Raw genomic sequence first — 22,384 nt, 5'->3', positions numbered from 1 at the left:
TGGAACTCTATTCCACAACAAGTAACTGATGCAAGCAGTAAAATTTAGATTTAAAAAACAGATAAAAATACACCTTATAGAACAGTGGGGACTGTGAAGCAGCACAAACATAGACACAGACACATGCATATACACACACACAATAACATACGCTCTATACACACACACACACACATGATAACATACGCACTGTACACCCGTACACATGGATTTTGTATTGTAGGTATGTTGCAGTGATGGAGTAGGGGCCTGAGGGCACACAGTGTGTTGTGAAATCTATGAATGCATTGTAATGTTTTTTAAATTATATAATTTCCTTCATTTTGCTGGACCCCAGGAAGAGTAGCTGCTGCCTTGGCAGGAACTAATGGGGATCCATAATAAACCCCAGGAAGAGTAGCTGCTGCCTTGACAGGAACTAATGGGGATCCATAATAAACCCCAGGAAGAGTAGCTGCTGCCTTGGCAGGAACTAATGGGGATCCATAATAAACCCCAGGAAGAGTAGCTGCTGCCTTGACAGGAACTAATGGGGATCCATAATAAACCCCAGGAAGAGTAGCTGCTGCCTTGACAGGAACTAATGGGGATCCATAATAAACCCCAGGAAGAGTAGCTGCTGCCTTGACAGGAACTAATGGGGATCCATAATAAACCCCAGGAAGAGTAGCTGCTGCCTTGGCAGGAACTAATGGGGATCCATAATAAACCCCAGGAAGAGGAGCTGCTGCCTTGACAGGAACTAATGGGGATCCATAATAAACCCCAGGAAGAGTAGCTGCTGCCTTGGCAGGAACTAATGGGGATCCATAATAAACCCCAGGAAGAGGAGCTGCTGCCTTGACAGGAACTAATGGGGAGCCATAACAAATACCAACGTCAAATGTGTCAACAATATTATCTCAACACTTAGTCAATAAAGTAGTCTAAATAAATTAACTAGTCTGTTTAGATTATGTACAAATGTTAACAAGAACAAGATGTGCTTGGACAATAATCCCTTGGGTATAATGATCGTGACCCATTCCAAATTAATCCTCAGTTTAAAGCTAGAATCCTTCGTCACTCCATCCATTTTGAACTTGTAAATTAACAACATCTACCCATTTGATTGTTGAAGAATATAACTTATAAATGCTTTGTGAGCTTAGTTCAACTGTCACACTCCATGAGAACCCCAAAATATAAGATTATTTTACTCCAATGTCTGTAAACAATGTAAACGTAAAAACAAATACTGTATAGCCTGGAAACGTGGTTCAGACTATAATGTTGATATCATGGATGGTCAGTCCTTGTATCCATAGCGCTGTCTGTGAATTTGAGAGTAGTTCCATTTCTCCAGCCCTTAGCTTTTTAGTGAAAACAAGGGCGGGGAGGTCACTTTGTTATTTTGTTTCAATTATGGATTCTAGCTTTAAGCTAAATTTAAGAATAGTATGTACACCGTAATGAATTTATAACAATAATAAAGAACTAGACAGAGAGAGAGAGAGACAGAGAGAGAGACAGAGAGACACAGAGAGAGAGACACAGAGAGAGAGAGAGAGAGAGAGAGAGAGACACAGAGAGAGAGACACAAAGACACAGAGAGAGAGAGAGAGAGAGAGAGAGAGAGCAGTTAAAGTAGAAAGTCCAGACCATGACATTTCAATCTATAGAACTCTCACACCTCACAACCAAAACTGAAAATGCCAATATTTGTATACAATGAGCCACAATTGGGGCAGTGTGCCATTGCCATTTCATGTGTGAAATATTTGGTAAAAGCTGAATTAGCAATAGTCAACCAGAGATACTTTTGAAAAACTAGATTACTTCTTGGATTACTTTTCAGAAAGGATGTTACCAAAAACATAAATTCAGAATTGAACAAAGGCGCAAATTGAAGTCAACTCCACCTGAGTGAGCCTGAACACCAATCAGAGACCACTATGATGACACACCAAGTGATGACCACCAATCAGAGACCACTATGATGACACACCAAATGATGACCCCCAATCAGAGACCACTTTGATGACACACCAAATACATTTGATGGATCCTTTTTTGTCTTCTCATGCCTCTTAAGGGGAAAGTAATCCAAAAGTAATCAGATTACATTACTTCGTTTGGGTAATTCAAAAGTTATGCTACTGATTGCAGTTTTGGACAGGTAACTAGTAACGGATTACAATTAGAAAGTAATCTACCCAATCCTGACTGAGCAGCGGGGAGCAGTTGTCCCCGGGGGCGTTGGTTTCACTGAAGTTTCAAAACCTCCTTTCAGTCGCAGTTAGTGACAGAGAGAGAGAGAGACAGAGAGACAGAGAGAGAGAGAGAGAGAGACAGAGAGAGAGAGACAGAGAGAGAGAGAGAGAGACAGAGAGAGAGAGACAGAGAGACAGAGAGATCGAGGTGTTTTGTGTCAAGAGGATTTCCATTGAAATGGAGTGCTTCAGTTTTTTCGTTCAGTTGATGTTGGTAAGCGTTGCCTCTGCCGGGATAGATGGAATACATTGGACATATACAGGTACGTAGTTATTCATTTATGACCTATTCCCTTTCAGTAATCTGTAGGTTTCTTTGGGGGACTCCAAATCCCCAGGAAGAACACAAAGTCTTCAACTCATTAAAACAAATGTTCTTAATTTCAATTCATTATTAATGTATTAAAGATAATGAACTCTACTTTAACTCTGAAGAATGATGAAGAGAAAGCGTACTTTAACTCTGAAGAATGATGAAGAGTTGGAGAATATAATAACAGTGGCCGAAGGTTTTTGCAATGTGTTATTGCTGTTTAAATCAGTCGTCATGATGACAAACAGGAACCAAACATGATGATCAGGCACTGTACGTGATTATAGCTATGGAAGATGGGTAGGTCATTAACGTAGTGTGTGTAACGCCTGTGCCCTTCAACCTGTCATTTGGTTCATGATGCAGAGTACACTGTCCTACCTCTCCCAAAAACCACCGGTCAGACATGTGTTGTTGTTGTTGTGCTTTTGTGATAACACCAAGGTGTTGTGAAGGTATGCCTACAGAGAGAACAGTAGGACTTTATACAATATCAGTCAGTCCCCCCCCCTTTCGTCCCCAACTGTCTGCTTGGATTATAGTTGGACGCGTGGGCAGCCAATGAAAATATTGTGGCCAAGTTTACATTGTTGCATTCTTTATCATCATTCGTTGTTCTAATCCACCCGCGCCATTCCGTTTGTCCCTACGTCAGAAGGGGCCCTGGACCAAGTGCACTGGGCGGAGAACTATCCTGCGTGTGGTGGCCGGAAACAGTCCCCCATTGACATCCAGAGGCAGAACGTGCGACACAACCCTCACATGATACAGCTGGAGCTCACCGGATATGATGCTCAGAAGGGTAACTTTCTCATGAAAAACAACGGACACTCAGGTAAAAAAAAAAAAGGAGTGGGATGATGTCTGACATTTAAAAAAAAAAGTAGTGGGATGATGTCTGAAATTAAAAAAAAAAAAAAGACAAAGTAGTGGGATGATGTCTGAATTTTTTTTTTTTAAAGTAGTGGGATGATGTCTGAAATTTAAAAAAAAAAAAAAAAAATAGTGGGATGATGTCTGAAATTTAAAAAAAAACGTAGTGGGATGATGTCTGAAATTTAAAAAAAAAAGAAAAAGTAGTGGGATGATGTCTGAAATTTAAAAAAAAGAAAAAGTAGTGGGATGATGTCTGAAATTTAAAAAAAAAAGTAGTGAGATGATGTCTGAAATTAAAAAAAAAAAAAAAAAGTAGTGGGATGATGTCTGAAATTTAAAAAAAAAAAAGTAGTGGGATGATGTCTGAAATTTAAAAAAAAAAAAAAAAAAGTAGTGGGATGATGTCTGAAATTTAAAAAAAAAAGTAGTGGGATGATGTCTGAAATTTTAAAAAAAGTAGTGGGATGATGTCTGATATAAAAAAAAAGTAGTGGGATGATGTCTGATATAAAAAAAAAGTAGTGGGATGATGTCTGATATTTAAAAAAAAAAGTAGTGGGATGATGTCTGAAATTTAAAAAAAAAAGAAAAAGTAGTGGGATGATAATATAATATAATAATAATAATAATGTCTGACATTTTAAAAAAAAAGTAGTGGGATGATGTCTGAAATTTTAAAAAAAAAGTAGTGGGATGATGTCTGAAATTTAAAAAAAAAAGTAGTGGGATGATGTCTGATATAAAAAAAAAGTAGTGGGATGATGTCTGATATTTAAAAAAAAAGTAGTGGGATGATGTCTGAAATTTAAAAAAAAAAAAAAAAAAGTAGTGGGATGATGTCTGACATTTAAAAAAAAAAGTAGTGGGATGATGTCTGAAAAAAAAAAAAAAAAAAAAAAAAAAGTAGTGGGATGATGTCTGAAATTTAAAAAAAAAGTAGTGGGATGATGTCTGAAATGTAAAACAAAAAAAGAAAAAGTAGTGGGATGATGTCTGAAATTTAAAAAAAAAAAGTAGTGGGATGATGTCTGACATTTAAAAAAAAAAGAAAAAGTAGTGGGATGATGTCTGAAATTTAAAAAAAAAGTAGTGGGATGATGTCTGAAATTTAAAAAAAAAAATAGTGGGATGATGTCTGATATAAAAAAAAAAGTAGTGGGATGATGTCTGATATTTAAAAAAAAAGTAGTGGGATGATGTCTGAAATTTAAAAAAAAAAAGAAAAAGTAGTGGGATGATGTCTGACATTTAAAAAAAAAAGTAGTGGGATGATGTCTGAAATTTAAAAAAAAAAAAGTAGTGGGATGATGTCTGAAAAAAAAAAAAAAAAAAAAAAAAAAGTAGTGGGATGATGTCTGAAATTTAAAAAAAAAAGTAGTGGGATGATGTCTGAAATGTAAAACAAAAAAAGAAAAAGTAGTGGGATGATGTCTGACATTTAAAAAAAAAAAAGTAGTGGGATGATGTCTGACATTTAAAAAAAAAAAGAAAAAGTAGTGGGATGATGTCTGACATTTAAAAAAAAAAAAAAAAGTAGTGGGATGATGTCTGAATTTTTGTATTTATTTTTAATCATATTCCCAGTTTTAGTCTATACTGTTTTATTATATTGAATGAACAGTCTATACGTTTTGAAAACAACTATGGCAACAATAACATCTTTGAAAATAAAAGAGAGCCGCACACTCTAGGAGCTCAGATGCAAAAATGTAATACCAACGTTTCGACAGCCAAGTTGTCTTCATCAGGATATAACAATAATATCTTTAACAAATGTATCTAACTTAAGTTAGGATTGCTTCCTTTAACAACGAGACTACTCAAAATGTGATCCTGTGTGACTCAGCGGGTAGAGCAAGGCACTTGCAAAAAGGCAAGAAATGTGTGTTTGATTCCAGCTGAGGCCACCCACGGGTATGCACGCATGACTTGCTTTGGATAAAAAGCGTCTGCTGAATGGCTTATGTCATAATTTTTTTTTTTTAAACGTCTTCTTGTGTTGTGGCCAGTTGAAATCATCCTCCCTCCCAGCATGGTGATCACCAAGGGTCTCCCCGGGCACTACACGGCCGTCCAGATGCACCTCCACTGGGGCGGCTGGGACTTGGAGGAGAGCGGGGCAGAGCACACCCTGGACGGCATCAGATACATGGCAGAGGTGGGCTAGTGCTAGAGATACACCCCCCCCCAAAAAAGATTAATGTACTGTTTCTAAAGGGTGTAAAACAACAAATAGAGGTGGGCTAGTGCTAGAGATACACCCCCCCCCCCCCCCAAAAGACTAATGTACTGTTTCTAGAGGGTGTAAAACAACCAATAGAGGTGGGCTTGACTTGACCATAGTGGGCCTCAACAGCAGTGTTTGTGCCATCATGACACTCTTTGCTACTCCTTGTCATGCCAACATCACAAGGAGTTGACCTGATAGCACTAACAGATCTGGGACCAGTAATACTGACCGCTACCTCAACAGTGCATCTCAGTAGTACTGATCTGGGACCAGGCTACAGCTACCTCAACAGTGCATCTCAGTAGTACTGATCTGGGACCAGGCTACAGCTACCCCAACAATGCATCTCTGTAGTACTGATCTGGGACCAGGCTACAGCTACCTCAACAGTGCATCTCTGTAGTACTGATCTGGGACCAGGCTACAGCTACCTCAACAGTGCATCTCTGTAGTACTGATCTGGGACCAGGCTACAGCTACCTCAACAGTGCATCTCAGTAGTACTGATCTGGGACCAGGCTACAGCTACCTCAACAGTGCATCTCAGTAGTACTGATCTGGGACCAGGCTACATGTCACGCCCTGACGTAAGAGATCCTTATTATTCTCTACGTTTGGTTAGGTCAGGGTGTGACTCGGGTGGGAAAGTCTATGTTTTCTATTTCTTTTTTTTTGGCCGAGTGTGGTTCCCAATCAGAGGCAGCTGTCTATCGTTGTCTCTGATTGAGGATCATATATAAGTTGTCACATTCTCTTGTTTTCTGTTTAGTGTCTGTGCCTGACAGAACTGTTTGCGGTCGTATTTTGTCTTTGTCTTTGTTGTTTTGTTTTGGTGTCATCAAGAAAAAGACGTACGCCTACCACGCTGTGCCTTGGTCCACTCTTTATTCTACAAACGAGAGCCGTTAGACTACAGCTACCTCAACAGTGCTCTACTATTCAAGGACTCATTTATTTGGTTTTGATGTTCCTGGAGGATCCTAGGGCCTGTACAGAAGTTATCCTCTTGGTTCCTGGAGGATCCTAGGGCCTGTACTAAAGTTATCATCTTGGTTCCTAGAGGACCATGGGGACTGTACTAAAGTTATCCTCTTGGTTCATAGAGGACCATGGGGACTGTACTAAAGTTATCATCTTGGTTCATAGAGGACCATGGGGACTGTACTAAAGTTATCCTCTTGGTTGCTAGAGGGACATGGGGCGTGTACTAAAGTTATCCCCTTGGTTCCTAGGGGGACATGGGGCCTGTACTAAAGTTATCCTCTTGGTTCCTAGAGGGACATGGGGCCTGTACTAAAGTTATCCTCTTGGTTCCTAGAGGGACATGGGGCCTGTACTAAAGTTATCCTCTTGGTTGCTAGAGGGACATGGGGCCTGTACTAAAGTTATCCTCTTGGTTGCTAGAGGGACATGGGGCCTGTACTAAAGTTATCCTCTTGGTTCCTAGAGGACCATGGGGACTGTACTAAAGTTATCCCCTTGGTTCCTAGAGGGACATAGGGCCTGTACTAAAGTTATCCCCTTGGTTCCTAGAGGGACATGGGGCGTGTACTAAAGTTATCCCCTTGGTTCCTAGAGGGACATGGGGCCTGTACTAAAGTTATCCTCTTGGTTCCTAGAGGGACATGGGGCGTGTACTAAAGTTATGCTCTTGGTTCCTAGAGGGACATGGCAAAATTATCATTATTTGGCTAATGAAGTGGGCCTCTGTCTGGGCAGATTTCTCGTCCCAGTAATTCCACGTGAACAATGTATTTGTTTTCTTTGTCCTCTTGTGTTTGCAGCTCCACGTTGTCCATTATAACTCTGATAAGTACAAGAGCTTTCAAGAGGCCAGCGACAAGCCGGACGGACTGGCAGTTCTAGCCTTCTTCTTCGAGGTGAGATCTGGAGATCTGAGATCTGGTTCTCCATCTTCTTATTTTACTTCTTCTTCTTCTTATTATTATTTAGGTCCCGCTTTAAATGGCGTTCAGCTAATAATGCCTTCAAAAGCCTTCATAAAGCCTTCATAATGCCTTCATAAAGCCTTCATAATGCCTTCATAAAGCCTTCATAATGCCTTCATAAAGCCTTCATAATGCCTTCATAATGCCTTCATAATGCCTTCATAATGCCTTCATAATGTCTTCATAATGCCTTCATAATGCCTTCATAATGCCTTCATAAAGCCTTCATAATGCCTTCATAATGCCTTCATAATGCCTTCATAAAGCCTCCATAATGCCTTCATAATGCCTTCATAATGTCTTCATAATGCCTTCATAATGCCTTCATAATGTCTTCATAAAGCCTTCATAATGCCTTCATGATGCCTTCATAATGCCTTCATAAAGCCTCCATAATGCCTTCATAATGTCTTCATAAAGCCTTCATAATGCCTTCATAATGCCTTCATAATGCCTTCATAAAGCCTTCATAATGCCTTCATAATGCCTTCATAATGCCTTCATAATGCCTTCATAATGCCTTCATAATGCCTTCATAATGCCTTCATAATGCCTTCATAATGCCTTCATAAAGCCTTCATAATGTCTTCATAATGCCTTCATAATGCCTTCATAATGCCTTCATAATGCCTTCATAATGCCTTCATAATGCCTTAATAATGTCTTCATAATGTCTTCATAATGCCTTCATAATGCCTTCATAATGTCTTCTTAATGCCTTCTTAATGCCTTCATAAAGCCTTCATAATGCCTTCATAATGCCTTCATAATGCCTTCTTAATGCCTTCATAATGCCTTCATAAATGTATTACAAAGCATCTATAACCGTATGTCATAAATGTGGCATAACTGTGTGACATAATCATCAATGTCGAATGTGATATTTCCCACTATGTCGAATGTGATATACAGTTGAAGTCGGAAATTTATCATTTAAGCCATTTTGCCTAAACTTTTAAAGTATGCTTGGGGTCATTGTCCATTTGGAAGATCCATTTGCGACTTCCTGACTGATGTCTTGAGATGTTGCTTCAATATATCCACGTAATTTTCCTCCCTCATGATGCCATTTATTTTGTGAAGTTCACCAGTGTTATGTACTTGAGTGAAGACCCAAAAGCGGTTTTAACAGAAAACAGAGTTCTTTAATGAAAAACAGGAATGGCATAAATCCTCTTCCAACGTTGACAATGGAACAAAAAGAACGTAGTATAGTGCAGGATGCACCTGCCAGGCAGACTCCGACAGGATAGGACAAGGTGGAAGCAAACGAGACGACAGCTTGCTTCTGGCATCAAAAACACAAACAAGAATCAGACACTGAAAGTAGCAGGAACAGAGAGAGAAATAGAGACCTAATCAGAGGGGAAGAGAGAACAGGTGTGAAAGAGTGAATGAGCTAGTTAGAGGAGATGTAGAACAGCTGAAGAATGAGAGACAGAGAAGGTAACCTAAAAAGACCAGCAGAGAGAGACAGAGTGAAGAGAAAGGACAGGAACAGACATAACAAGACATGACAGTACCCCCCCACTCACCGAGCGCCTCCTGGCGCACTCGAGGAGGAAACCTGGCGGCAACGGAGGAAATCATCGATCAGCGAACGGTCCAGCACGTCCCGAGAGGGAACCCAACTCCTCTCCTCAGGACCGTACCCCTCCCAATCCACTAGGTACTGATGACCACGGCCCCGAGGGCGCATGTCCAAAATCTTACGAACCCTGTAGATGGGTGCGCCCTCGACAAGGATGGGGGGGGAGGGACGAGCGGGGCGCGAAGAACGGGCTTAACACAGGAGACATGGAAGACCGGGTGAACGCGACGAAGATAGCGCGGGAGAAGAAGTCGCACTGCGACAGGATTAATGACCTGAGAAATACGGAACGGACCAATGAACCGCGGGGCCAACTTGCGAGAAGCTGTCTTAAGGGGAAGGTTCTGAGTGGAGAGCCATACTCTCTGACCGCAACAATATCTAGGACTCTTGGTCCTACGCTTATTAGCGGCCCTCACAGTCTGCGCCCTATTACGGCAAAGTGCCGACCTGACCCCCTTCCAGGTGCGCTCGCAACGCTGGACAAAAGCCTGAGCAGAGGGGACGCAGGACTCGGCGAGCTGAGATGAGAACAGCGGAGGCTGGTACCCGAGGCTACTCTGAAAAGGAGATAGACCGGTAGCAGACGAGGGAAGCGAGTTGTGGGCGTACTCTGCCCAGGGGAGCTGTTCTGACCAAGACGCAGGGTTACGAAAAGAAAGACTGCGTAAAATGCGACCAACAGTCTGATTGGCCCGTTCGGCTTGACCGTTAGACTGGGGATGAAAGCCGGACGAGAGACTGACGGAAGCCCCAATCAAACGGCAAAACTCCCTCCAAAATTGAGACGTGAACTGCGGGCCTCTGTCGGAAACGACGTCAGACGGAAGGCCATGAATTCGGAAAACATTCTCGATAATGATCTGAGCCGTCTCCTTAGCAGAAGGGAGCTTAGCGAGAGGAATGAAATGAGCCGCCTTAGAAAATCTATCGACAACCGTAAGAATAACTGTCTTCCCCGCTGATGAAGGCAGTCCGGTGATAAAATCTAAAGCGATGTGAGACCACGGTCGAGAGGGAATGGGAAGCGGTCTGAGACGGCCGGCAGGAGGAGAGTTCCCAGATTTAGTCTGCGCGCAGACCGAACAAGCGGCGACAAATCGACGCGCGTCACGTTCCCGAGTGGGCCACCAGAAACGCTGGCGAATGGAAGCGAGCGTACCCCGAACGCCGGGGTGGCCGGCTAACTTGGCAGAGTGGGCCCACTGAAGAACGGCCGGACGAGTAGGAACGGGAACGAACAGAAGGTTCCTAGGACAAGCTCGCGGCGACGGAGTGTGAGCGAGTGCTTGCTTTACCTGCCTCTCAATTCCCCAGACAGTCAACCCGACAACACGCCCGTCAGGAGAATCCCCTCGGGGTCGGTGGAGACCTCAGAAGAACTGAAGAGACGAGATAAAGCATCAGGCTCTGTGTTTTTTGAGCCCGGACGATAAGAAATAACAAACTCGAAACGAGCGAAAAACAGAGCCCAACGAGCCTGACGCGCATTAAGTCGTTTGGCTGAACGGATGTACTCAAGGTTCCTATGGTCAGTCCAAACGACAAAAGGAACGGTCGCCCCCTCCAACCACTGTCGCCATTCGCCTAGGGCTAAGCGGATGGCGAGCAGTTCGCGATTACCAACATCATAGTTACGTTCTGACGGCGATAAGCGATGAGAGAAAAACGCGCAAGGATGGACCTTGCCGTCAGAGAGAGAGCGCTGAGAAAGAATGGCTCCCACGCTCACCTCTGACGCGTCAACCTCAACAACAAACTGACTAGAGATGTCAGGTGTAACAAGAATAGGTGCGGATGTAAAACGATTCTTAAGAAGATCAAAAGCTCCCTGGGCGGAAACGGACCACTTAAAGCACGTCTTAACAGAAGTAAGGGCTGTGAGGGGAGCTGCCACCTGACCGAAATTACGGATGAAACGACGATAGAAATTAGCGAAGCCCAGAAAGCACTGCAGCTCGACGCGTGACTTAGGAACGGGCCAATCAATGACAGCCTGGACCTTAGCGGGATCCATCTTAATGCCCTCAGCGGAAATAACGGAACCGAGAAAAGGGACAGAGGCGGCATGAAAAGTGCACTTCTCAGCCTTCACATAAAGACAGTTCTCCAAAAGGCGCTGGAGAACGCGTCGCACGTGCTGAACATGAATCGAGAGAGACGGTGAAAAAATCAGGATATCGTCCATGTAAACGAAAACAAAAATGTTCAGCATGTCTCTCAGGACGTCGTTAACTAGTGCCTGAAAGACAGCTGGAGCGTTAACGAGGCCGAAAGGAAGAACCCGGTATTCAAAGTGCCCTAACGGAGTGTTAAACGCCGTCTTCCACTCGTCCCCCTCCCTGATGCGCACGAGATGGTAGGCGTTACGAAGGTCCAATTTGGTGAAAAACCTGGCTCCCTGCAGGATCTCGAAGGCTGAAGACATAAGAGGAAGCGGATAACGATTCTTAACTGTTATGTCATTCAGCCCTCGATAATCCACGCATGGGCGCAGGGACCCGTCCTTCTTCTGAACAAAAAAAAACCCCGCTCCGGCGGGAGAGGAGGAGGAGACTATGGTACCGGCGTCGAGCGAAACCGACAAATAATCCTCGAGAGCCTTACGTTCGGGAGCCGACAGAGAGTATAATCTACCCCGGGGGAGTAGTTCCCGGAAGGAGATCAATACTACAGTCATACGACCGGTGTGGAGGGAGAGAAGTGGCCTTGGAACGACTGAACACCGTGCGCAGATCGTGATACTCCTCCGGCACCCCTGTCAAATCGCCAGGCTCCTCCTGTGAAGAAGAGACAGAGGAAACAGGAGGGATAGCAGACATTAAACAGGTCACATGACAAGAAACATTCCAGGATAGGATAGTATTACTAGACCAATTAATAGAAGGGTTATGGCGCACTAGCCAGGGATGACCCAAAACAACAGGTGTAAAAGGTGAACGAAAAATTAGAAAAGAAATGGTTTCGCTATGATTACCAGAGACAGTGAGGGTTAAAGGCAGCGTCTCACGCTGAATCTTGGGGAGAGAACTACCATCTAAAGCGAACAAGGCCGTGGGCTCCCTAACTGTCTGAGAGGAATGTCATGTTCCCGAGCCCAGGTCTCGTCCATAAAACAGCCCTCCGCCCCAGAGTCTATCAAGGCACTGCAGGAAGCAGATGAACCGGGCCAGCGGAGATGGACCGGAAAGGTAGTGCGTGATCCAGAAGGAGAGGCCTGAGTAGTTGCGCTCACCAGTAGCCCTCCTCTTACTGATGAGCTCTGGCTTTTACTGGACATGAGGTGACAAAATGACCAGCGGAGCCGCAGTAGAGACAGAGGCGATTGGTGATTCTCCGTTCCCTCTCCTTGGCCGAGATGCGGATACCCCCAGCTGCATAGGCTCAGCATCCGAGCCGGCGGGGAGGGTGGCAGTGATGCGGCAGGTGGCAGTGATGTGGAGAGGGGAGCAACGGAGAACGCGAACTCCTTTCCACGTGCTCGGCGACGAAGATCAAACCGTCGCTCTATGCGAATAGCGAGAGCTATTAAGGAGTCCAGACTGGAAGGAACCTCCCTGGAGAGGATCTCATCCTTAACCTCGACGAGGAGACCCTCCAGAAAACGAGCGAGCAAAGCCGGCTCGTTCCAGTCACTAGAGGCAGCGAGAGTGCGAAACTCAATAGAATAATCCGTTATGGATCGATTCCCCTGACATAGGGAAGACAGGGCCCTGGAAGCCTCCTCCCCAAAAACAGAACGGTCAAAAACCCGTATCATCTCCTCCTTAAAGTCCTGAAACTGGTTAATACACTCAGCCCTCGCCTCCCAGATTGCCGTGCCCCACTCACGCGCCCGTCCGGTGAGGAGAGAAATGACGTAGGCGATGCGGGCTGTGCTCCTGGAGTAAGTGTTGGGCTGGAGAGAGAACACCACATCACACTGAGTGAGGAATGAGCGGCACTCAGTGGGCTCCCCTGAGTAACAGGGCGGGTTGTTGATCCTGGGCTCCGGAGACTCGGAAACCCTGGAAGTGGGCGGTGGATCGAGGTGGAGTTGGTGAACCTGTCTTGTGAGGTCGGAGACTTGGACGGCCAGGGTCTCAACGGCATGTCGAGCAGCAGACAATTCCTCCTCGTGTCTGCCTAGCATCGCTCCCTGGATCTCGACGGCGGAGTGAAAAGGGTCCGGAGCCGCTGGGTCCATTCTTGGTCTGATTCTTCTGTTATGTACTTGAGTGAAGACCCAAAAGCGGTTTTAACAGAAAACAGAGTTCTTTAATGAAAAACAGGAATGGCATAAATCCTCTTCCAACGTTGACAATGGAACAAAAAGAACGTAGTATAGTGCAGGATGCACCTGCCAGGCAGACTCCGACAGGATAGGACAAGGTGGAAGCAAACGAGACGACAGCTTGCTTCTGGCATCAAAAACACAAACAAGAATCAGACACTGAAAGTAGCAGGAACAGAGAGAGAAATAGAGACCTAATCAGAGGGGGAAGAGAGAACAGGTGTGAAAGAGTGAATGAGCTAGTTAGAGGAGATGTAGAACAGCTGAAGAATGAGAGACAGAGAAGGTAACCTAAAAAGACCAGCAGAGAGAGACAGAGTGAAGAGAAAGGACAGGAACAGACATAACAAGACATGACAACCAGTCCCTCCTGCAGCAAAGCACCCCCACAACATGATGCTGCCACCCCCGTGCTTCACGGTTGGGATGGTGTTCTTCGACTTGCAATCCTCCCTCTTTTTCCTCCAAACATAATGATGGTCATTATGGCTAAACAGTTCTATTTTTGTTTCATCAGACCAGAGGACATTTCTCCAAAATGTACAATCTTTGTCCCCATGTGCAGTTGCAAACCATAGTCTGGCTTTTTATGGGGGTTTTGGAGCAGTGGCTTCTTCCTTGTTGAGCGGCCTTTCAGGTTATGTCGATATAGGACTAGTTTTACTGTGGATATAGATACTTTTGTACCGGTTTCCTCCAGCATCTTCACAAGGTCCTTTGCTGTTGTTCTGGGATTGATTTGCACTTTTCGCAGCAAAGGACTTAAATCTCTAGGAGACAGACAGCGTCTCCTTCCTGAGTAGTGTGATGGCTGCGTGGTCCCATGGTGTTTAAATCTGTCACGCCCTGGTCTTAGTATTTTGTGTGTTCTTTATTTATTTGGTCAGGCCAGGGTGTGACATGGGTTTTGGTATGTGGTGTGTTTTTGTCTTGGTTTTTCACAGGTATTGGGATTGTAGCTTAGTGGAGTGTTCTAGATAATTTTATGGCTGTCTGAAGTGGTTTTCAATCAGAGGCAGGTGTTTATCGTTGTCTCTGATTGGGAACCATATTTAGGCAGCCATATTCTTTGAGTGTGTCGGGGGTGATTGTCCTTGTTACTTTGCACTAGTATAGGCTGTTTCGTGTTACGTTTTGTAGTGTTTGTGTTTAGTTGTTTTTTTATTAAACATGAATCTCAATAGCCACGCCGCATTTTGGTCCGACTCTCCTTCACCTAAAGAAAACCGTTACAAAATCAAATCAAATGTATTTATATAGCCCTTTGTACATCAGCTGATATATCAAAGTGCTGTACAGAAACCCAGCCTAAAACACCAAACAGCAAGCAATGCTGGTGTAGAAGTATGGTGGCTAGGAAAAACTCCTTAGAAAGGCCAAACCCTAGGAAGAAACCTAGAGAGGAACCAGGCTATGAGGGGTGGCCAGTCCTCTTCTGGCTGTGCCTGGTGGAGATTATTACAGAACATGGCCAAGATGTTCAAATGTTCATAAATGACCAGTGTGGTCAAATAATAATAATCACAGTAGTTGTCGAGGGCGCAACAAGTCAGCACCTCAAGAGTAAATGTCAGTTGGCTTTTCATAGCCGATCATTGAGAGTATCTCTACCGCTCCTGCTGTCTCTAGAGAGTTGAAAACAGCAGGTCTGGGACAGGTAGCATGTCCAGTGAACAGGTCAGGGTTCCATAGCCCTAGCCTCCCGACACAAACTACTGCAGCATAAATACTGGAGGCTGAGACAGGAGGGGTCAGGAGACACTGTTTATACTTGCGTACTATTGTTTGTACAGATGAACGTGGTACCTTCAGGCGTTTGTAAATTGCTCCCAAGGATGAACCAGACTAGTGGAGGTCTGCAATTTTTTTTCTGAGGTCTTGGCTGATTTCTTTTGATTTTCCCATGATGTCAAGCAAAGAGGCAGTGAGTTTGAAGGTAGGCCTTGAAATACATCCACAGGTACACTTCCAATTGACTCAAGTGATGTCAATTGGCCTAACAGAAGCTTATAAAGCCATGACATCATTTTCTGGAATTGTCCATGCTGTTTAAAGGCACAGTCAACTTAGTGTATGTAAACTTCTGACCCACTGGAATTGTGATACAGGGAATTATAAGTGAAATAATCTGTCTGTAAACAATTGTTGGAAAAAAATGACTTGTGTCATGCATAAAGTAGATGTCCTAACCGACTTGCCAAAACTATAGTTTGTTTACCAACAAATTTGTGGAGTGGTTGAAAAAGGAGTTTTAATGACTCCAACCTAAGTGTATGTAAACTACTGACTTCAACTGTAAACGTGCTTTATAAAGGGTGTCACGACTTCTTCCGATGTCGTTGCCTCTCCTTGTTCATCCTAGAGAGAAACCCAGAGAGGAACCAGGCTCTGAGGGGTGGCCAGTCCTTCATACTTAAATAAAAACGGTGGTGGTTACCTTCAGACGAGTCCTGTGACACAGAGACAGACCATTGTGTTTGTGAGATGTTGCCGGTCTGTTTATCTCTCCTGTAGTCATGTTGCCGGTCTGTTTATCTCTCCTGTAGTCATGTTGCCAGTCTGTTTATCTCTCCTGTAGTCATGTTGCCGGTCTGTTTATCTCTCCTGTAGTCATGTTGCCAGTCTGTTTATCTCTCCTGTAGTCATGTTGCCAGTCTGTTTATCTCTCATGTTGCCAGTCTGTTTATCTCTCCTGTAGTCATGTTGCCAGTCTGTTTATCTCTCCTGTAGTCATGTTGCCAGTCTGTTTATCTCTCATGTTGCCAGTCTGTTTATCTCTCCTGTAGTCATGTTGCCAGTCTGTTTCTCTCCTGTAGTCATGTTGCCAGTCTGTTTATCTCTCCTGTAGTCATGTTGCCAGTCTGTTTCTCTCCTGTAGTCATGTTGCCAGTCTGTTTATCTCTCCTGTATACATGTTGCCAGTCTGTTTATCTCTCCTGTATACATGTTGCCAGTCTATTTATCTCTCCTGTAGTCATGTTGCCAGTCTGTTTATCTCTCCTGTAGTCATGTTGCCAGTCTGTTTATCTCTCCTGTTGCCAGTCTGTTTATCTCACCTGTAGTCATGTTGCCAGTCTGTTTATCTCTCCTGTATACATGTTGCCAGTCTGTTTATCTCTCCTGTAGTCATGTTGCCAGTCTGTTTATCTCTCCTGTAGTCATGTTGCCAGTCTGTTTCTCTCCTGTAGTCATGTTGCCAGTCTGTTTATCTCTCCTGTATACATGTTGCCAGTCTGTTTATCTCTCCTGTATACATGTTGCCAGTCTATTTATCTCTCCTGTAGTCATGTTGCCAGTCTGTTTATCTCTCCTGTAGTCATGTTGCCAGTCTGTTTATCTCTCCTGTAGTCATGTTGCCAGTCTGTTTATCTCTCCTGTAGTCATGTTGCCAGTCTGTTTCTCTCCTGTAGTCATGTTGCCAGTCTGTTTATCTCTCCTGTATACATGTTGCCAGTCTGTTTATCTCTCCTGTATACATGTTGCCAGTCTATTTATCTCTCCTGTAGTCATGTTGCCAGTCTGTTTATCTCTCCTGTTGCCAGTCTGTTTCTCTCCTGTAGTCATGATGCCAGTCTGTTTATCTCTCCTGTAGTCATGTTGCCAGTCTGTTTCTCTCCTGTAGTCATGATGCCAGTCTGTTTATCTCTCCTGTAGTCATGATGCCAGTCTGATTATCTCTCTTGTAGTCATGATGCCAGCCTGTTTATCTCTCTTGTAGTCATGTTGCTGGCCTGTTTATCTCTCCTTTAACCAGTCTGTTAATCTCTCCTGTAGCCATGATGCCAGTCTGTTTTTCTCTCCTGTAGTCATGTTGCCAGTCTGTAAATCTCTCCTGTAGACATGATGCCAATCTGTTTATCTCTCCTGTAGTCATGTTGCCGGTCTGTTTATCTCTCCTTTAACCAGTCTGTTTATCTCTCCTGTAGTCATGTTGCCAGTCTGTTTATCTCTCCTGTAGTCATGTTGCCAGTCTGTTTATCTCTCCTGTTGCCAGTCTGTTTATCTCTCCTGTAGTCATGTTGCCAGTCTGTTTATCTCTCCTTTAACCAGTCTGTTAATCTCTCCTGTAGTCATGTTGCCAGTCTGTTTATCTCTCCTGTAGTCATGTTGCCAGTCTGTAAATCTCTCCTGTAGCCATGATGCCAGTCTGTTTATCTCTCCTGTAGCCACGTTGCCAGTCTGTTTATCTCTCCTGTAGCCATGATGCCAGTCTGTTTATCTCTCCTGTAGACATGGTGCCAGTCTGTTTATCTCTCCTGTAGCCATGATGCCAGTCTGTTTTTCTCTCCTGTAGTCATGTTGCCAGTCTGTAAATCTCTCCTGTAGACATGATGCCAATCTGTTTATCTCTCCTGTAGTCATGTTGCCGGTCTGTTTATCTCTCCTTTAACCAGTCTGTTTATCTCTCCTGTAGTCATGTTGCCAGTCTGTTTATCTCTCCTGTAGCCACGTTGCCAGTCTGTAAAACTCTCCTTTAACCAGTGTGTTAATCTCTCCTGTAGACATGATGCCAATCTGTTTATCTCTCCTGTAGTCATGTTGCTGGCCTGTTTATCTCTCCTTTAACCAGTCTGTTAATCTCTCCTGTAGCCATGATGCCAGTCTATTTATCTCTCCTGTAGCCATGATGCCAGTCTGTTTTTCTCTCCTGTAGTCATGTTGCCAGTCTGTAAATCTCTCCTGTAGACATGATGCCAATCTGTTTATCTCTCCTGTAGTCATGTTGCCGGTCTGTTTATCTCTCCTTTAACCAGTCTGTTTATCTCTCCTGTAGTCATGTTGCCAGTCTGTTTATCTCTCCTGTAGTCATGTTGCCGGTCTGTTTATCTCTCCTTTAACCAGTCTGTTTATCTCTCCTGTAGACATGATGCCAATCTGTTTATCTCTCCTGTAGCCATGATGCCGGCCTGTTTATCTCTCCTTTAACCAGTCTGTTAATCTCTCCTGTAGCCATGATGCCAGTCTGTTTATCTCTCCTGTAGTCATGTTGCCAGTCTGTAAATCTCTCCTGTAGCCATGATGCCAGTCTGTTTATCTCTCCTGTAGCCACGTTGCCAGTCTGTTTATCTCTCCTGTAGCCATGATGCCAGTCTGTTTATCTCTCCTGTAGACATGATGCCGGTCTGTTTATCTCTCCTGTAGCCATGATGCCAGTCTGTTTATCTCTCCTGTAGTCATGTTGCCAGTCTGTAAATCTCTCCTGTAGCCATGATGCCAGTCTGTTTATCTCTCCTGTAGCCACGTTGCCAGTCTGTTTATCTCTCCTGTAGCCATGATGCCAGTCTGTTTATCTCTCCTGTAGCCATGATGCCGGTCTGTTTATCTCTCCTTTAACCAGTCTGTTAATCTCTCCTGCAGACATGTTGCCGGTCTGTTTATCTCTCCTGTAGTCATGTTGCCGGTCTGTTTATCTCACCTGTAGTCATGTTGCCGGTCTGTTTATCTCTCCTGTAGTCATGTTGCCGGTCTGTTTATCTCTCCTGTAGTCATGTTGCCAGTCTGTTTATCTCACCTGTAGTCATGTTGCCGGTCTGTTTATCTCTCCTGTAGTCATGTTGCCAGTCTGTTTATCTCACCTGTAGTCATGTTGCCGGTCTGTTTATCTCTCCTGTAGTCATGTTGCCGGTCTGTTTATCTCTCCTGTAGTCATGATGCCGGTCTGTTTATCTCTCCTTTAACCAGTCTGTTAATCTCTCCTGCAGACATGTTGCCAGTCTGTTTATCTCTCCTGTAGTCATGTTGCCAGTCTGTTTATCTCTCCTGTAGTCATGATGCCGGTCTGTTTATCTCTCCTTTAACCAGTCTGTTAATCTCTCCTGCAGACATGTTGCCAGTCTGTTTATCTCTCCTGTAGCCATGATGCCGGTCTGTTTATCTCTCCTTTAACCAGTCTGTTAATCTCTCCTGCAGACATGTTGCCAGTCTGTTTATCTCTCCTGTAGTCATGTTGCCAGTCTGTTTATCTCTCCTGTAGTCATGTTGCCGGTCTGTTTATCTCTCCTGTAGTCATGTTGCCAGTCTGTTTATCTCTCCTGTAGTCATGTTGCCAGTCTGTTTATCTCTCCTGCAGACATGTTGCCGGTCTGTTTATCTCTCCTGTAGTCATGTTGCCGGTCTGTTTATCTCTCCTGTAGTCATGTTGCCGGTCTGTTTATCTCTCCTTTAACCACGTTGCCAGTCTGTTTATCTCTCCTGTAGCCACGTTGCCAGTCTGTTTATCTCTCCTGTAGTCATGTTGCCGGTCTGTTTATCTCTCCTTTAACCAGTCTGTTTATCTCTCCTGTAGACATGCCAGTCTGTTTATCTCTCCTGTAGCCACGTTGCCAGTCTGTTTATCTCTCCTGTAGTCATGTTGCCAGTCTGTTTATCTCTCCTGTAGCCACGTTGCCAGTCTGTTTATCTCTCCTGTAGTCATGTTGCCAGTCTGTTTATCTCTCCTGTAGTCATGTTGCCAGTCTGTTTATCTCTCCTGTAGACATGCCAGTCTGTTTATCTCTCCTGTAGCCACGTTGCCAGTCTGTTTATCTCTCCTGTAGTCATGTTGCCAGTCTGTTTATCTCTCCTGTAGACATGTTGCCAGTCTGTTTATCTCTCCTGTAGTCATGTTGCCAGTCTGTTTATCTCTCCTGTTGCCAGTCTGTTTATCTCTCCTGTAGCCATGTTGCCATCTTGCCTCTGCTTTAGCCAATGTGTGGTTGTTTTCTAGTTTTGTTCTGCCAAGAAGTTTTAGCAGTTAGTTTGATCGACACCTAGCCTTGCACGAACCATACTGAACTCTCCCAACACGAGTACAGAATGTGAGAACAACATCAGGATGGTTCGTACGAGTTTGTGCCAACTACAGCGATTTCATCAACAACCTAACAAATTCTCTCCTGTGTCCTAGTTGCCAGTCAGGCATGTTTCTGTTTCTTAGCCAATGTGTGTCAAGGACAACATGATGTAGCCTAGCAATACAGAATCCATCACATTCCTGTTTGTGTTTTTCCGTTATAGGATGGACATTTTGAGAACACCTACTACAGCGATTTCATCAACAACCTGGAAAAAGTCAAGTACACGGGTGATTTGGGTTTTCTTTCGAATAATACTGAATCTATCTGCATTAATAACATTAGTTTTGAATTTATATACAGTCAGTTGTAACAGGCAAAAGTTTGGACACACCTACTATTTTCTACATTGTAGAATAATAATGAAGACGTCAAAACTATGAAATGACACATATGGAATCATATAGTAACCAAAAAATTGTTAAACAAATCTAAATGTTATATTTGAGATTCATCAAAGTAGCCACCCTTTGCCTTGATGACGTCTTTGCACACTCTTGGCATTCTCTCAACCAGCTTCATGAGGTAGTCACCTGGAAAGCATTTAAATTAACAGGTGGGATTTATTTGTGGAATTTGTGTAATTTCTTTCCTTCTTAATGTATTTGAACTAATCAGTTTTGTTGTGACAAGGTAGGGGTGGTATACAGAAGACCAAGTCCATATTATGGCAAGAACAGCTCAAATAAGCAAAGAGAAATGACAGTCCATCATTACTTTAAGATCTGAAGGTCAGTCACAAGGGAAAATTTCAAGAACTTTAAAAGTTTCAAGTGCCGTCGCAAAACCATCCAGCGCTCTGATGAAACTGGCTCCCATGAGGACCGCCACAGGAAAGGAAGACCCAGACTTACCTCTGCTGCAGAGGATAGAGTTAACTGCAACTCAGATTGCAGCCCAAATAATTGCTTCACAGTGTTCAAGTAACGGACACATCTCAACATCAATTGTTTGATGCTCATTTTTCTTTCTTCACGTGTTGTTGTACAGGCCAGTCCCTGAACATATCCACCCTCAACGTGCGCTCCATGCTACCTGAGAACCTGAACCATTTCTTCAGGTACCAGGGCTCTCTCACCACCCCTCCCTGTTACGAGAGCATCCTGTGGACCGTGTTTGATACACCCATCACCCTCTCTCACAACCAGGTAACCCTGCTCTCTCGCTCTCACAACCAGGTAACCCTGCTCTCTCTCTCTCTCACAACCAGGTAACCCTGCTCTCTCTCTCTCACAACGAGGTAACCCTGCTCTCTCTCTCTCTCACAAACCTGCTGATGTGTAAATTAATTTTTGAATTCTCCAAAAATTGGAAGTGAACTCTTACACTCTGCACCAAGCCTCCATGAAAAGCTGATAAACAACCCTGTGAAAGATTCAATCATTCATTCGTCCATTTATTCATTCATCCATCCATGTATTCATTCGATTGATTCGTTCATTAATTCATTCTCCTAACCTCCTCTCCTCCTCCACTCCTCTCCTCCTCCACTCCTCTCCTCTCCCCTCGCCCAGATCAGGAAGTTGGAAAGCACTCTGATGGACATGGACAATAGGACCCTGTGGAATGATTACCGCATGGCCCAGCCTCTCAACGACCGCGTGGTCGAGTCCTCCTTCCTGCCTGGCCTGAGGAAAGGCAGTATGTATACAGAACCTGGTCTTAGGGATTCAATAGATCAACTAAACTGATCCAATATTATCATATATATATATATATATATATATATATATATATAGTGCCTTGCAAAAGTATTCGGCCCCCTTGAACTTTGCGACCTTTTGCCACATTTCAGGCTTCAAACATAAAGATATAAAACCGTATTTTTTGTGAAGAATCAACAACAGGTGGGACACAATCATGAAGTGGAACGACATTTATTGGATATTTCAAACTTTTTTAACAAAAAAAAAAAACTGAAAAACTGAAAATTATTCAGCCCCTTCACTTTCAGTGCAGCAAACTCTCTCCCACTTGTTGTTGATTCAAGGGGGCCGAATACTTTCGCAAGGCACATATATATATATATATATATACAGTGCCTTGCGAAAGTATTCGGCCCCCTTG

General features: G+C 43.9%; 1 protein-coding gene across 2 annotated transcripts in view; it reads left to right on the top strand.

Annotated features, from left to right (window-relative positions):
- Positions 1–22,384, top strand: part of LOC135527710 (carbonic anhydrase 6-like) — a 59,102-nt gene that overhangs the window by 32,120 nt on the left and 4,598 nt on the right. Inside the window, exons 1-7 of one of the 2 annotated variants that reach the window (XM_064956223.1) lie at positions 2,230–2,515; positions 3,221–3,400; positions 5,451–5,599; positions 7,456–7,551; positions 20,481–20,547; positions 21,308–21,465; positions 21,832–21,958. In XM_064956223.1, the coding sequence (XP_064812295.1) occupies positions 2,431–2,515; positions 3,221–3,400; positions 5,451–5,599; positions 7,456–7,551; positions 20,481–20,547; positions 21,308–21,465; positions 21,832–21,958 (862 nt within the window). In that variant the 5' untranslated portion in view covers positions 2,230–2,430. Of the gene's footprint in view, positions 1–2,229; positions 2,516–3,220; positions 3,401–5,450; positions 5,600–7,455; positions 7,552–20,480; positions 20,548–21,307; positions 21,466–21,831; positions 21,959–22,384 lie in introns of those variants that run through there. The other variant, XM_064956224.1, reaches the window with a different exon arrangement.

The sequence above is a fragment of the Oncorhynchus masou genome, chromosome 33 (assembly GCF_036934945.1).
Source record: "Oncorhynchus masou masou isolate Uvic2021 chromosome 33, UVic_Omas_1.1, whole genome shotgun sequence".
Classification (NCBI taxonomy): domain Eukaryota; kingdom Metazoa; phylum Chordata; class Actinopteri; order Salmoniformes; family Salmonidae; genus Oncorhynchus; species Oncorhynchus masou.
This window is presented reverse-complemented; position numbering and strand designations above follow the sequence as displayed.